General features: G+C 43.2%; 1 protein-coding gene across 4 annotated transcripts in view; it reads right to left on the reverse strand.

Moving 5' to 3' along the window:
- The window catches only part of LOC120920163 (NACHT, LRR and PYD domains-containing protein 3-like), a 77,147-nt gene extending 60,099 nt beyond the window's left edge, over positions 1-17,048 (reverse strand). For 2 of the 4 annotated variants that reach the window (XM_040332087.1, XM_040332083.1), the window contains exons 1-4: positions 15,873-16,030; positions 5,166-5,251; positions 3,163-3,323; positions 258-429 (exon numbers count right to left, since the gene is read on the reverse strand). In XM_040332087.1, coding sequence (XP_040188021.1) covers positions 258-429; positions 3,163-3,323; positions 5,166-5,199 — 367 coding nt within the window. In that variant the 5' untranslated portion in view covers positions 5,200-5,251; positions 15,873-16,030. Of the gene's footprint in view, positions 1-257; positions 430-3,162; positions 3,324-5,165; positions 5,252-12,472; positions 12,544-15,872; positions 16,031-17,008 lie in introns of those variants that run through there. The other 2 variants (XM_040332084.1, XM_040332085.1) reach the window with 2 other exon arrangements.

Here is a 17,048-nt window from a genome sequence, read left to right on the forward strand (position 1 = left end):
AAAAATCTGTAGAAATCCTGTCTATACTATTAAAAAGACACATTCCAAACTAATAGTTTTTTTTTGTACAGAACTGGGAACAAGATAAAATCTTTCAAAGATGTAGAGGAGGAGAGTGCTGCGTTTATGGACTTACACTTGCAATAATTGGTGTCAATCATTATTTTGCAATAATTGGTGTCAGTCATTATTTTGAGAGAATTGGTGTCAATCATTATTTTTTCATAATGTTAAGTGAAAACACAAAGTCCTGTTACCTGTCTGTCTGATCTCATCCAGAACCGCCAATAAATTAGGATGAGGATGATCTTTCTGTAGCATATAGAGACATTCCCAGAATCCAATCACAGCTTCTCTTCCCAGTTCCAGAATATCTTGTAATAAGGTGTGAGAGAAGGAAAACGGGTCTTTTTCCATTGACTCGTATTTCTGGAAAAGATATCGTATTATTGTTCCAAATCTGCAGTTAGAAATGTCACTTCAACATTTATTTTTTATGTAAAACATAAAAATTATTCTGGTTGTTTGAACATTACATTCAGAAAAATAAATCCTGTCATAAGGAAGTTATACTGATGCATGTCTGAACTGGGCTTGACCCAGTCGATGTAATAGGGCATTCATTTTACTCATCCAAAACATCTTCATTATAGCCCTTCTCAATGAATCTATTTTTTAAAAGAGGAACCTGTTTTTCAAAAATCACTGGTCAGAGTACAATTCCGTTTAAGTCTGACAAACTGACTGCGAGGTACAGATTTGAGCCAAGTTTTATGATGGCAACTTTCAGTAGGTATGTACAAATTGCGGTCTGTTGCCTTGAAAAAAAGTGCTGGTGATTAGTCTGTCATCCACAGCCCGAATTTCCAAGTCCAGAAAATAAATCCTGTCGGCATGAGCCTCATGTGGGAGGATTATACCTCGATCGTTGGAGTTCAAATATCTCATAAACGTATCCAATGATTCATGGTTCCCCTTCCTTAGGAAGAGGACATCGTCTATGTACCTGGCCCAGAAGATACGCTCAGGTTGGGCACAGCCATAGACGACGTCCTTCTTCCATTTGGCCATAAATAAATTGACCAGAAATAATTGTGTGTGGTAGCAAAAGCGAGTAAATCAAGGATAAAATCCTTTTGGGGGCCTAACATATCAGACTCCCTAGATAAAAAATGTTTGACCGCTTCAAAACCTAATATGTAAGATATACATGTGTAAAGTGATGCAAAGTCTACCGTGACTAATAGACCCTTACCATCCCATGTGATGTTGTCTAAAAGTCGGATGGTGTCATTGGTGTCTTTTAAATAGGAAGGTACCTTTTTAACTATTGGTGGTAGATGGAAATCGATATACTTCCCGATCCTAGCTATAATGGAATTAATTCCACTAACAATAGGACGACCCTGGGGATGGTTAACATCGTTGTGTATTTTAGGCAGAGAGTTGATCATAGGAATACGAGGGACCGTTGGTATCAAAAAGGCTTTCTCCTTTTTGTCCAAAATATGTACCTTGACACCCTTATCAACAAAAGTGATCAATTCCTTTTTTGTATGTACAAGTGGGATTATTTCTGAGCAACTCATACGTTTCCCTATCACCAAGAATCCTGGACATCTCCTGGAAACGGCCTTGTTCAAAATAGCTATGCCTACCCTTTGTCAGCTGGACGGATAATGAGATTTTTGTTCTCACACAGTCTCTTTAAACCTATGTCAAAGGCTGGGTTACGAGGGAGGTCTCTTCAAGTTGAATTTCTCTCGTTTACTAAGGACAATGTCCCTAAAAATACTAATTGAGGGAGGTAAAACTCATGTGGGGTTGAAAGTAGAGGCATTAGAAAGACCAGAATGTTTTATGTGTCCTACCTCAAAGGCCATTTTGACAAAAGTAGTATTTCATCCAAAAAAGGAACAAAGCGCATGCCCCGTTTTGCCATTTAAAAAAAAAAAAAATTGTATTTACTCGATGCTATAAAACATTTATTAAAAGTTGCCAGGCCAAGCAAGGACACGTGACACGCGAATTTCAGTCAAACTCACAGCTTTCAAAAGAAAACCTTTTTAAAAAATGGTATTTTAAAAACACATTTTGAAAAAAAATTCACAGCAAAATCAAGTTGGCCAAAGATTCCCCAATTAACATGCAAAGAGTTATAAAGAATAATGTGAAGAGTTATTATGTCTAACATACTGTATATTTAGTTATGGACGTGAGACTTTTATGATGTGAAAAAAAACAATGTCAGGCCTTGTACACATGACTGTTTTCCTTGACAGAATACATCAAGAAACTTGGTGGCAGAGCTTTTTTTCTGAGGAAACCGGTCATGTGTATGTTTTTCATCGAGAAAACTGTTGAGGAACTCGACGAGAAAAAAAGAGAACAAGTTCTCTTTTTCCTCGACGGGAGTCTCAATTTCCTCGTCGTTTTCCTCGTCGGGCTGGTTTTCGATGAGAAACACGTTCGTGTGTATGCTTAGAAACCCGCACATGCTCAGAATAAAGTATGAGACGGGAGCGCACCTTCGGGAAAAGTAGCGTTTGTAATGGAGATAGCACATTCGTCACGCTGTGACAGACAGAAAAGTGCAAATCGTCTCTCACCAAACTTTTACTTAACACGCACTAACATGAGATTAGCAAAAGCAGCCCCAAGGGTTGTGCCAGTGGAATCGAACTTCCCCTGCCGTTGTACGTGTTTTACGTCACCGCGTTTGAGAACGACGAAATTTGGTCTTGACAGTGTGCAAGCAAAGAAAGCTTGTCGAGTTTCTCGACAAGCCTAACAAGGAACTCGTCGAGGAAAACGACGTTTCATTTACGACGAGTTCCTCGGTCGTGTTTACGAGGCCTAACTCTGCAGATAATGTACTCATACAGGCATCTTAGCTCTTTTATAAATACACCCCATAGAGTATAATTGCATTGTGGTATGAACAGTTGTGCAAATTGCTTTAAAAGTTTCATGTGGGATGTAATGAAGTGTTGATATGATCACATTTATCTTGTGGACTTATATGTTCAATTGGTTATTCAAGGTAGGAAGTGATATAATGTACAATTATAAAGTACGGGGGTAATCCATGTTTACAAATATTTATTTGGAATTCCCCTTTATCATACATATTTTGCTGTAGGTAATATAGAAATATCTTACGTCTGTGTTTAAAACATTCTGATATTTTAGTTCTACCAGGATGGCATGAGTGTTCAAGTTCTCCAGGATGTGGATCAGATCCTCTCTGTAATACTCGTATATCCTCCTCAGTGATGAATCGTCATACACAGACAGCTGATGGTGGATACTCTTGATGCCCTCTAGGAAAACAAACATAAATACATTTTATAACCTGCCTTAAAACAGCTTTATAAATGCTGTGAATTAACTTCCATTACAAACTTTTATCTCAGTGCTGAGTCAATGTTCTGCAGGTGGTGTGTACAGTATGTAACAAATTACATTTCTATATAACGAGCACTGAATTTGTGAATCGCTATAAGGATCATTACATGAATTGCCCTGTGATTGGGGATTTATATTTGGTCATTCCAATATATCTATGAATCTTTTACTGAGAGCTTTTCACCAAGTTTGCCTGTGACTGGGGGCTTTTTGCAATGTAAAGCCAAACTACAGATTAATAAAAAAAATACAGGCAGTCCCCAGGTTACAAACAAGGTTCTGTAGGTTTGTTCTTAAAGCGGAGATTCACCCTCAAGAGACACTTTATCTAATTAAGACCATCTCATTGAATACATTTATAGTGCGCTGTTAATTTTTTAAACAATCACAGTACCTTTATTCACCTCGGAATAACAGGCACTTCCGGGTATCCCTCCCACGGGAGTGGGCGTGTCGTTTTCTGGGACTCCATCGCAAAGTCTCCTGGGAGCACAGCGTCATGCTTCCCAGGAGAGGAGTCATTAGGCAGATTCTCTCGATATCGCGGGATTTCACTCATCACCTGACCCGTGAAGCAGGTCACGTGATGAGGGCGGTTCGAATTCCGCCATTTTATTTGCTGGCAACTAGGAAGATCGTGCCACCGCATCCCGGAAGGATTTGCTTGTGGGCTTCAGAGTGCCCACAAGCAAGATGGAAGCCTCCAAGAATTATTTTTATAAGTTACCTTTTGCGGCTGAAAGACATTGCGGTGGCCTACGAAATAAGGACACGTGAGTACACACTTAAATATGGGATGAGCGGCAGATGCATATAACAAAAGAAAACGTATTCCCGCGGAACCCCGCTTTAAGTTGAATTTGTATGCAAGTTGGAACAGGTACATATTTCTAAGTGTAACTCCAGTCAAAATATTACTTTTTAAGGATTTTGAATAGCATAGGGAAGGGTTAAAAAAGATCCTGTTCCTTTAAAACGTAATAAACTGTATAGTGCTTGTGCTGTCAGTTTTCCTTTTCTAAACTGTAAAAAAAAACTGGCTGATCCTGCCAGTTTCTTGTCCCCCTGTGTGTCCTGACCACAATAATTGTTGTGTTACACTATGTGGTTATTATGATTTATCTGTGTGCATAACTTAGATATTGCTCTGTGTATTTAAGCTGTGTTCTTCTGTCTAAGCTGAGCTCTTTCTCTCTCAGCGTACTTCTATATACACCTCCCCCTTGGGTGCCCATGTGTCCCGGATTGTCCGGGACTGTCCCGCAATTGACATGTCTGTCCTGGGTTCCAGGACAATGCAATGTCCCGGAATGAAATAGAGGACACAGCCACCCCCTACTGACTAATAACTACATTTCCGGAACTGGTTGCTAGGGCCAGCGCTGCCTGGCATCTTGCAACCAGTGAAAATTTACTCTCGAGCCCCTGGTATAGATAGCCTGTGGCTGTAATAGCAGGATTGGCGAGGTACCCATAGGTTGAGTGGTTGGAAAAAGAAAGGGGCATTAAGGGTTAAAAAGGAAGGCAGCCATCCTTCAGAGTGTGTCCAGAACTCTGCAAGACATGTAAGAAAAAAACAAGGACGGGGCGGCGCCGTCCTGAGTGTAGTATTAAAATGATGACTTTAATAGGATAAGATTAAAAACACTTACGAGATGCATGCTTGTCTAAGTCATAGTTGCTTCATATATTTAAAACTATTTACACAAAACTGATCATATATTATAAAAGACAAACAGTGACTGATCTCTGATTACCGCGACTGATGTTTTTTCCTTGGTTCGCCCCCATCTTTTTGCTCTTAGTTCTTCTACAGCATAATCCCAGTCATGCCATGGAACACCTAGAGACACAGAGATACATTGTCAATAATGGCTGCTGTGTTATGCAGATCAACCAGAAAAATATACAATGGCTGAGTATCCGTTAAATACTGCATACTGAAATCTTTGTGGAATTTTATTTTTCATTATGGTATATTTAAAACTAAAAATCTTTTACAGAACTTTGGGCAGACACAAAAGTCAAATTTGTAGACTTCTGTATTTAATAATACATCATTAAATGATTTTTTTTACATTTTTAAATGCAAGCAATACAACCCTGGACTCTAGAAAAAATCACATATGTGATAATAGACCCCTGATGTCTCATTAACCACATAAGGACCGCCGCACGACTATATACGTCGACAGAATGGCACGGCTGGGCACATGGACGTATATATACGTCCTCTTTAAAAGCCCAGCGCTTGCGACCGGTCCGAAGCTCCGTGACCGCGCCCGCGGGACCCGCGGACCCGATCGCCGCCAGTGTCCTGCGATTAGGTCACAGGATCTGAAGAACGGGGAGAGGTGAGTGGCTGTTTCAGTGATCGTCTGCTCCCTGATATAGGGAACGACGATCAGTGATGTCACACGTCCAGCCCCACCCCCCTACAGCAAGAAACACACATAAGGGTCACACTTAACCCCTACAGCGCCCCCTAGTGGTTAACCCCTTCACTGCCATTGTCATTTTCACGGTAACCAGTGCATTTTTAGAGCAATTTTCGCTATGAAAATGGTCCCAAAAATGTGTCTGCCATAATGTCGCAGTCACGATAAAAATCGCTGATCGCCGCCATTACTAGTAGAAAAAAATTATTAATAAAAATGCCATAAAACTACCCTCTATTTTGTAGATGCTATAACTTTTGCGCAAACCAATCAAACGCTTTTTGCGATTTTTTTTTTTTTAACCAAAAATATGTAGAAGAATATGTATCGGCCTAAACTGAGGAAACATTTTTTTTAATGTATATATTTTTGGGGGATATTTATTATAGCAAAAAGTAAAAAATATTGATTTTTTTTTTCAAAATTGTCTCTTTATTTTTGTTTAGAGCACAAACAATAAAAACCGCAGAGGTGATCAAATACCACCAAAAGAAAGCTCTATTTGTGGGAAAAAAAGGATGCCAATTTTGTTTGGCAGCCACGTCGCACGATCGCGCAATTATCAGTTAATGCGACGCAGTGCCGAATGGCAAAAAGTGGCCTGGTCATTTAGCAACAAAATGGTCCGGGTCTTAAGTGGTTAAAAGGAGATAAAGTTAATAAAAATCAATAACACTTATGCCGCGTACACGCGGCCGTGGTAATTTTTTTAATGTGACGTGAAAAACGGTCGTGTGTAGGCTCCAGAGCATTTTTTCGACGAGAAAAATGGGCGTTAAAAAATTTAGAACCTGCTCTATTTTTTCTCATTGTTTTTCTCGTTGTCATTTGTAGGCTTTAACAACGGGAAAAAAACATGCATGTTCAAAAGCAAGTTATGAGACAGGAGCACTCGTTTTGGTAAAACTAGCATTCGTAATGGAGATAGCATATTCGTCTGAATTCTGAACAGCAGAAAACGATCTGAAAGGACGAAGCCTGAAAAGCGCGAATCGTCTCTCACCAAACTTTTACTAACACGAAATCAGCAAAAGCAGCCCAAAGGGTGGCGCCATCAGAATGGAACTTCCCCTTTATAGTGCCGTCGTATGTCACCGCGCTTTGCTCGAGCATTTTTTTTTCACGCTCGTGTGTGGGCAAAGCCGGCTTGACAAGAATCACGTCGAGAAAAACTTTATTTTTTCCATGACATTAAAAACAGTCGTGTGTAGACGTAAACAACTAATATACATAATCAATATAAAAATAGCTGCTTATCATTGAGTGAGTGAGTGAGTGAATTACTTATATAGCGCTACAAATGCGAACTGAATTGCCTCAAGGCGCTTGGCATCCATTTTCCTTCAGTTTAACCCTCAGAATAGATGGGTCTTTAGCTTTTTTCTGAAGGCCAGGTGATCAATTTCCATTCGGATATTAGTTCTATAGTCGAGGTCCTTGAACTGAAAAACGACGTTCTTCTTTTGGTCTTATATCGGGCTTTGGGAATTTGTAATCATTTTTGGTTAGTTGATCTAAGAACTCGATTTGGTTTTTTTTTTCTCACTTAAATATAGGGGCGCGCTTCCGTGTACGCATTTGGGCGTTATGCATAAGGCCTTGAAAGTGACTCAGTCCTCAGCCAATGGAGGGATCTCAGGGACAGGGGTGATTGGTTCCCAGGGTTTTTTCCCTGTTACCAGTCGAGCCGCCATGTTTTGGATGATTTGGAGCCGGGCGAGTTGGTACTTTGGGAGTCCGAGGTAAAGGGCATTTGCATAATCCAGTCTGGAGTTAATGATTGACCCTACCACTACCGCTGTGTCTTCTTTAGGGATGAAGGGAACCACTCTTCGTAGGAGCCGTAGAAGATGGTGCGATCCGCTAATTACTGATCCTATTTGTGCATCCATTGTCATGTCCGAGTCAAAGATGACTCCTAGACTTTTGACCTTGGTGCTAGGGGTGATGGTTTGTCCTAAAATGGGTGGAGGGGTCCAGGTAGTCCTGGCCAGTTTCCTCCTGTTTGCATGGAGTTGAATGATTTCTGTTTTTGCTCCACTGAGTTTGAGGTGACTCTCCGTCATCCAGATGTCTATCTGAGTGAGGCATTGTTCTAATGCGGGATATTGGTTCTTTTGGTTGCTGATACGAAAATACAGTTGCGTATCATCCGCGTAGGAGTGATAGAGAAGGTCGTGATTACTAATAATTGTGTGGGCGGAGGTAAATATTGAATAGCACGGGCGATAGGGGAGATCCCTGGAGGACTCCGCAAGACACGCTGCGTGATTCAGATGTGAAAGGTCCTAGTTTCACTATCTGGGATCGATTTTCCAGGAATGATGAAAACCATGGTAGATGCGAGTCTGCCATTCCAGCTATCATTGATTAGTTAGTCAGATAATTATTCGGCCTGCATACAGAATGCATTATTTATTTATATTCCAGTATACATAGTGCAGCACACATACACATCAGTATTATTATTACAGGTATTATTATAATACAGGATTTCTATAGTGCCAACAGTTTGCGCAGCGCTTAACAAAATGAACACCATTCATACATGTTAGTAAGTGCCTAAGAACTTTGTGAATGTATGAGGAGCAATGACTCATGGGACATGTAGTCCTGGGCAGGAGAAGATTATCATCGGAACCCAGAGAAGCTGAAGTCTGATAGACCAGAGGTAAATTAAAGGGTTTCTAAAGCTAATTTATTGGCATTCCCTGCACACTAAGGTAAAAAGCATTTAATGGCTTTCTGTCCTCCCCCTCCTCTGTGTGAAGGGGAAGAGATATCCAGCACTCTTCATGGCTGCATCTCTTCTCCCCTCTCTTCTTCCCACAGGGGGGGGGGGGTCGTAGGGTGACCACATTTCCAAACTACCATTCAGGGACACCCCCCCTTTCCAAAAATCAGCTTGTGCTGTAACGAATCACAGCACAGTGATTGGACACCAGAGGCGGGATGTATGATTTCTCCGAACACAAGCAGGGGGTGGGGATTGTGCTTCTCCAGGCATTTCCGGCTAGGGCAAATACTGTCAGTGAGTGAAGCAGTGACGTGTCGGCCTTTTTTAGGGGCATCAGATTGGCCCGGGGGGGGGGGGGGGTAGCTGTGTCAGTTTCATTCCGGGACACTGTATTGTCCTGGAATGAAGCTGCCCAGGACAGGCCTGCAAAATGCAGGACTGTCCCGGGACACGTGGTCACCCTAGGGGATCGAGCAGCAGCAGAAGTCATTAGCTCCTGTGGCTGTCAATCAAATGAATTGAGGAGAAAGCAGGGAGCGTGGCTAAGCCCCGCCGTGCGTGCCTATGGAGCGCGGCTCCAAGACAAGAATGGGTGGACCAGTATCCACCGCATTGGCCACACCATGCAGCCAGCCAGGGCCATCTTATTAAAATCATGGGCCCCTGGGCAATGTAATGCACTAGGGCCCCTACCAGGGAGATGGTGACTTGTGGCGTACTTCACGTTTCCCCTGAATAGGCATCAACTGGGATTGGAACCAGTCCCTGGGACGGTTCAGGTAGTGGAAGCAGTCATCCTTTGCCTGGTTGTAGATGTACACTGAATTTCAGTAGTGGCCCCACTTCGTGTGGTGGTGAGTGGAGCGAATACACGCTACATGTGTGTGGCTCCAAGACCGGGCTGCTGAATGGTGTTTATGCATTTCGCTCAGCTGTGTGAGCTTCCTCCTTTTTCACTTTTATTGTGACAAGGTTGTCACGATTCTTTTTATATTGGTGAAGGTTTTACTGTTATTGTGGCTAATAAATGTTGGAATTGTATCTCTTTTCTTTTAATAAACTTTGTAACTATGCCACTGTGAGTTCCATATTGAAGCCTCTATACAAGCCTGCTTTTTTTTTTTTTCTTGATTTGCATATCTTTGCACTGAACCTTTATGCCTCGTACACCTGATCGGATTATCTGTGGATAAAGCATAGGACTTTTGTCCGAAGGGCAAAGAATTATCATCCAACAAACACAAAACTATGTGGTTTTTTAGCTCTTTAATGCCACCCTTTGGGCAACTTCTGCTAATGTTGTGTTATGGTAAGCATTGTTTCTTAGCATGTGTGTTTGTACTATGGAGTTTTGTCCGACGGATTATTGTACACACGCTTGGATAATCCGACCACACACAATTGTTGAAAGACAATTTTAAAGCATGCTATCCCACATTTGTCTGTGGAAAATCCGACAACAATTGTCCGATGGAGCGTACAAACGGACGGATTTTCCGACAACAGCCTGTCATCACACAATTCCCGTCGGATAATCCGATCGCGTGTATGAGGCTTTACTCTTGTATTGTTTTGGATGGACATTTTCATTGGATCTAGTAGTTGATTCACAGATAGACTAATTTTTTACACACAGTTTCTTTGTCATTTAGGTAGTTCTCAACATAACCATAATTTTGAACTCACTAATTAGAGTTTTTTTGCATTCATAATTTGTTTTTCAACATAACCATAATTTTGAACTCACTAATTAGAGTTTTTTTGCATTCATAATTGTTTTTCAGACTTTGTTTCACTGGTTTGTTTCAATTTTTTTGTATTTTTTTTTAACAATTGTGTAGCACCCTGGAGTTTAGTCAGGGAGCTCCTCACAAATGTACTTGCCAAGAGTAGTTATCTTGGTCAATTGATAGGGATCTATTGATTTCTGCCTAAGCTTGGCATTGTTGCACTTTTCTCTTCTACCACTAGGTGGCTGGGTGGTACTAAATACGAGAAGGTCAACCCAAGGTCTGGTTATGGGTATGTGGGTGTTCCAGCCAATGGGCAAGGGTTTTCTTTAATCCCTTGGCCTGCTGGGAGAGCCTTTATATTCAGGTGAGGTCAGGTGATCTGTGTTCTGTGTCGTCTTCCCCAGGCTGCTAGGCCTGGAGATTAAGCCTAACCTGGGGGCATCTGGCTGCCAGGCTGTGTGAGGGCCTATCCAGATGTGAGAGAGCAGCGCAGGGTTTGGATTGCGGCTTGCAGTCCAACCAAAAGTGACGGTCCTGCCAGCTGGAGAACCTGTCGTGGTCAGAGGTAGAAGGGAAGCTGTCACCAAGAAGGGACCAATCGCCTTATTACCAGGGACCCCAGTGAGTAACTGAAGCAAGTTCCTCAATCATATTCTCACCGCAGGGTACGGTGGAGAAACTGGAAACTTCAGGCGGTGATAAAGTCAGGGACCCAACCAGCAGAGGAGACTCTTGCAGAGCAGCCTTGTGTGTAAAGCCAGAGACCGAGCCGGTCAGCAGGGGTAAAGCTTGAGAAGCATCTGGAGTGCCAAGCTAGGGACCAAGCAGAAAAGCGTGTGTAGCGCCTGGCTACTTTCATAGCCAGTGCTGCGGTAAATTTAGAGGGTGGTCAGAGAGTTAGTTGCCTCTGACTGTGTTTATTTGGCTAAATTTAGGGGCTCTTTTCCAGCTTTGGCTGTACTGTGTGTGTATACTGTAGTTGTCTGGGGAGTTGGTCCCACCCCAGACCGGCAGGTGGCAGCAGTAGAGTCAGGGTAGTGTGGATATTTCTCCTCGGCAGCCAATCAGGAGGGTTGTTTGCCTCGCTGTGCATGCTGGGGAGGGGCATTTAGGTGGTGGACTCCATTGGTTCAGGGTCGTCTTCGCCACCATCCGCCTGGGCAGTCGTCCCACCACCCGCGTGTGGTGGGCGCTTAGTATCCGTTCCCTACTGTCCTTTTGCCTTCAGAAAAGATGGGTTTTGAGTTTTTTTCTGAAGGCCATGTGATTCACCTCCAACCGGATGGTGGTTGGTAGAGCGTTCCATAGTCTAGGTCCTTGGACTGCAAATCTTCGTTCTCCTTTGGACTTGTATCTGGCTTTGGGTATCTGGAGTAGATTTTGGTCGGTGGATCGAAGAACGCGATTGGGGTTGTGACTTTTTATTTTTTCGCATTGATATTGGGGGGCATTTCCTTGAACACACTTATGTATCAGACCGAGTGCCTTAAAAGTAATTCTGTCTTTTACTGGCAACCAATGAAGGGATCTCAGTGAAGGCGAGATTGATTCCCATTTTTCTTTCCCAGTCACTAGTCGAGCGGCCGTATTTTGAACGACTTGCAGACGAGTGATTTGGTATTTTGGGAGTCCGAGGTAAAGAGCATATACATAGTCGAGTCTGGAGTTGATAATTGTACCCACCACGACAGATATGTCTACTTTCGGGATAAAGGGAACGAGTCTACGTAGTAGGCGCAGCAGATGGTGGGTTCATAGGCAGCAAGATGAGATGTTGTTGCAAAAACTTGTGTAAATTGTATCACTTGACTAAATTTTGATGATTTCTTATTCAGCTGATCTCTTATCCTTGCCCTCTCCCTTTCCTCTTCTTTCTTTCTGTTTCTTTCTATCCAAGTTACCAAGTTATTGGAAGGTGTAATTCTATATATTTTTATCCACTTGAGGTTTTTTACTCATCAATAAAGTTTTTTTTAGATTTTACTAAGCCTATTCTACAAGGGTGTGATTATCACGTACTTTTTCCCAGCTTGTTCTTTACAGCTGATACCTTATTCTCTTGTTTGTAGAGAAGCCCGTGCCAAGTAGAGAAAGTAGAGTGCCAAGTAGAGAAACCCTTTGAATTGGTGGAAGAGTAACCAAGAGAAATATCCTACCTTGGCAAAACTAGCGAAATCCTAGTTGTGTATCCCGGGCACCTCCACACCATCAGAGTGCCTAGTCCCTGCTGAAAGCAAGAGTTTGTAAAATACAGAGCCTGCCTAGACCTGAGAAGGTGGAATTCTTAACATTCTTACATTACGATGCAAAGTTTCTAGAACAATTTTTTTTTCTTTGGATGTCACACGGGTACGGACACTTTAAAGTTCATTTCCAAGATGAAACATAACGGCCCGGATTCACAAACAGCGGGGCACATTTATGCCGCCGTAGCGTATCTCCTTTACGCTACGCCGACGCAGCGCAGAAAGGCAAGCACTGAATTCACAAAGCCAGTGCTGCCAAAACTGCGCTGGGTTATCTAGGCGTAAGCCGGCGTAAGTGGAAGTGGGCGTGAGCCATGCAAATGAGACGTGACCCCATGCAAATGATGGGCCGAGCGCCAGACAGATACGTATAAGGAACGGCGCATGCGCCGTCCCGTGGACACATCCCAGTGCGCATGCTCAGAATCACGTCGGAACTACTCCCTAAGATACGTCGGATCACTGCCTACGGCGTAAATGTAACCTATGCCTAGTCATATTCACGTCCTACGTAAAATACGACGGCTTGTGTTCCCTTTGCATGGATGCTGCTGAGTTACACCTCCTTTATGGGGCATAACTTTACGCCGGACGTATGACTTTACGCGCACTGCGTCGGACAGACGGACGTTCGTGAATCGACGTATCTCCCTCATTTGCATATGTGAATAGAAAATCAATGGGAGCGCAAAATACGCCCAGCGTAAATATGCGCCCACTCTATGCCGGCGTAGGCAAGTTACGTCGGTCGGATGAAGCCTATTTTCAGGCGTATCTTAGTTTCTTAGCTAGATTCAGAAAGACTTAGGCCGGCATATCAGTAGATACGCCAGCCTAAGTCTGAATCTGCGCAGACGCAAATTTAAGCGTATTCTGGTAACCAGATACTCTTAAATTAGGCTAAGATACGAGCGGCGTAAGTGTCTTACACCATTGTATCTTAAAGTGTAATTTTAAGGCTGGCCGCTAGGTGGCGCTTCCATTGCGTTCAGCGTAGAATATGTAAATCACTAGATACGCCTATTCACGGACGTACGTCCGGCCGACGCAGTACAGATACGCCGTTTACGTAAGGCATTTTCAGACGTAAAGTTATTCCATCAAATAGCTGGAATAGTAATGTTAAGTATGGCCGTCGTTTCCGCGTCGAAATTTGAAAGTTTTATGTCGTTTGCGTAAGTCGTCCGTGAATAGGGCTGGACGTAATTCACGTCCACGTCAAAACCAATAGGACCGTGCGGCGTACTTTGCCGCAATGCACACTGGGATATGTACACGGACGGCGCATGCGCCGTTCGTAAAATTCGTCAATCACGTCAGGTCACCGTCCATTAACATAAAACATGCCCCCTCAGCCGAATTTGAATCAATCCCCACACACTGATAATTGACAGTCCACAAATCCTCGCTTTCAGTAAACTTCAGATCACCATCAGTGTTGTGTCTCACCCCCCCCCCCCCCCACAATCCACCCCAATAATACTTGCTTGATACTCCAATCTCAGTATTGATCAGCACACTCATTCCCGGTTATCGCTGAAAGTAAGGACACGGGTGATCCTCATAGCATAATTTCACGCTCTTCATTAATATGTATAAAATGCACACCCACAATTTTAAAGGATCAAAAACACTCTCACTCTGACGTTTTGACTATATAATCAAGTTTCACCCTCAGGGAATCAAGATATACATTTTTTTTTTAAAGAAAACTAAGTTTTGTGAGACTTGGAGTTATTAACCACTGTACCCCCGGACCATTATGCAGCTAAAGGACCAGGCCCCTTTTTGCGATTCGGCACTGCGTCGCTTTAACTGACAATTGCACGGTGGTGCGACGTGGCTCCCAAACAAAATTGGCGTCCTTTTTTTCCCCACAAATAGAGCTTTCTTTTGGTGGTATTTGATCACCTCTACGTTTTTGTTTTTTTGCGCTATAAACAAAAATAGAGCGACAATTTTGAAAAAAAATTTATGTTTTTCACTTTTTGCTATAATAAATATTCCTAAAAATATATATAAAAACATTTTTTTCCTCAGTGTAGCCCGATACGTATTCTTCTACATATTTTTAGTAATAAAAAAAAATCGCAATAAGCGTTTATTCATTGGTTTGCGCAAAAGTTATAGTGTCTACAAAATAGGGGATAGTTTTATGGCATTTATATTAATAATTTTTTTTTTTACTAGTAATGGTGGAGATCATCTATTTATCGTGACTGTGACATTCTGGCAGACACATCGGACACTTTTGACACCATTTTGGGACCATTGTCATTTATACAGCAATCAGTGCTATAAAAATGCACTGGTTACTGAAAAACGACAATGGCAGTGAAAGGGTTAACCTGTAAGGGGTGCTGAAGGGGTTAAGTGTTTCCTAGGGAGTGATTACTACTGTGCGGGGGCGTTGCTTGTCGCATGACTTCACTGATCGTCGTTCCCTATGACAGGGAACAGACGATCAGTGACAGTCTCTCTAGGAAGCACAGGGAAGGTTTGTTTACACTCACCTCTCCCTGTTCTTCCTCTCTGTGACCCGATCGCGGGACACCTGCGACGATCAGGTTCGCTAGTCCCGCAGGCGCGGTCATGGAGCTGAGGACCGAGTCGCACGCGCGACCCACGGCTGGGCTCCTAAAGGGTAACGTGCTTTTGCCCAGCTGTGCCATTCTGCTGACATTTATCGGCGTAAGGCAGTCCTCAAGTGGTTAACCCCTAAGCAAATTTGGCAAGGTCCAAGGCCCATTCAGTACCTCAGATCAGCGTGGCACAGGCACAGCGTGTGTACACATAAACACTGGAGGGGGGAGGCGGCTTCACTCTGCTCACTGTGCCTGTGTGACATGCGGCCCGGGACCGCTCAGACAGCCCACGGCCGCGAGAGAAGTGGATGGTTGGTCAGGTGCAGTGGTGTCACCCCGCACCAGACCACCCCCCCTTGCAACACCACGACCAGCAGCTCGCCTCTCTGTCCCTGTTCCAACCTGCCTGTCACCGGTAATGGAGGGGGGGCGCCAGCCTGACACTCTTTAACACCTTCTCGATTCCAGGGGGGTAATTGCCCCCCCTTGCCCTATGGAGTGGACGCCCATGATAGGTATATTTAAGAAAATGATATACAATTATTAATAACAGTGCGCACATTTGCGTTCTCTGCTTCAAGGGGTTATACCAGGATGATGCCTCCAGTTTTTTTAGAGCAGTTGGTCGGCTCTTTAGGGATAACAACTAATGCGGCTAAAAGTCGCTTGGTTGTTATTCCATAGGAGCTTAACCCCTTGTTAAGCAAAAGAATAGCCTAACGTACCTTTCCTTGTCTTTCACTCGATCCCACGCCCCTGTGCTGTCTTTCACTTTCATGTTTCGCAATTACCGGTAAACTGCTTCCTTACAGTTTGCTATCTTAAAACACTGAAGCGACGTCACTTCCGCTTTACTCGGCTGCCAATGGCGATGATTTAAAAAAAATATTACAGTATTCAAAATCGCCAATTTTAGCACTCTGAATACTTTGAAGTTCCAAGGTAGGGATTTGGGTTCTTTTAGACCCCCGATCCCTCCATAAAGAGGACCTGTCACCACCTATTACTGTCTCAAGGGATTTTTACATTCCTTGTGACAGCAATAAACGTGATCAAATTATTTATTTATTTTAAATGACAATGTCATGACAAAAAAAATAAGATTTTTTAATTTATTTTTATTAGCGCGGTGACGTCCAACACGTACGACGGCACTATAAAGGGGACGTTCCATTCAAACGGCGCCACCCTTTGGGCTGCTTTTGCTGATCCTCGTGTTAGTAAAAGTTTGTTGAGAGACGATTCACGCTTTTCAGTCTTCGTGCTTTTCAGTCCGTTACAGCGTGACGAATGTGCTATCTCTATTACGAACGCTAGTTTCACCAGAAAGAGCGCTCCTGTCTCATACTTGATTCTGAGCATGCTCGTCGCCCCCCCCCCCTCGGAAAAGCATACACACGAGCAGTTTTCGCGACGAGAAAAAGACTGGCGGGAAACGCGACGAGAAAAAATAGAGCAGGTTCGAATTTTTTTGCAGGGGCAGTTTTCTCGTCGGGAAAACTGCTATGGAGCATACACACGACCGGTTTTCCCGACCAATCTAAAAAATGGCAGTTTTCACGTCGGGAAAACCGGTCGTGTGTACGAGGAATTCGTCTGGGGTAGTTTTTTACAGCCAAAAATGCCTCAGCCAAAAACAGCATGGACACATAGGATAACATGCTGGAGAGCTTATTGGCTGTAGAAAAAAACGTCTGAATCCAAAAACAGCTGCTGTAAAAACGTCCAGAGTGCATGAGGCCTAAAGTGAGAAGCTATCTCAGCTGTCTTATACCACGGAGAATGTATGATTGTGTGAGAGAGCTTGTGGGCAAGAATGGTAAGCAGACCCCTTGTTAAGCAAAAGAATAGCCTAACGTACCTTTCCTTGTCTTTCACTCGATCCCACGCCCCTGTGCTGT

This window comes from Rana temporaria, chromosome 13, assembly GCF_905171775.1.
Source record: "Rana temporaria chromosome 13, aRanTem1.1, whole genome shotgun sequence".
Taxonomy (NCBI): Eukaryota; Metazoa; Chordata; class Amphibia; order Anura; family Ranidae; genus Rana; species Rana temporaria.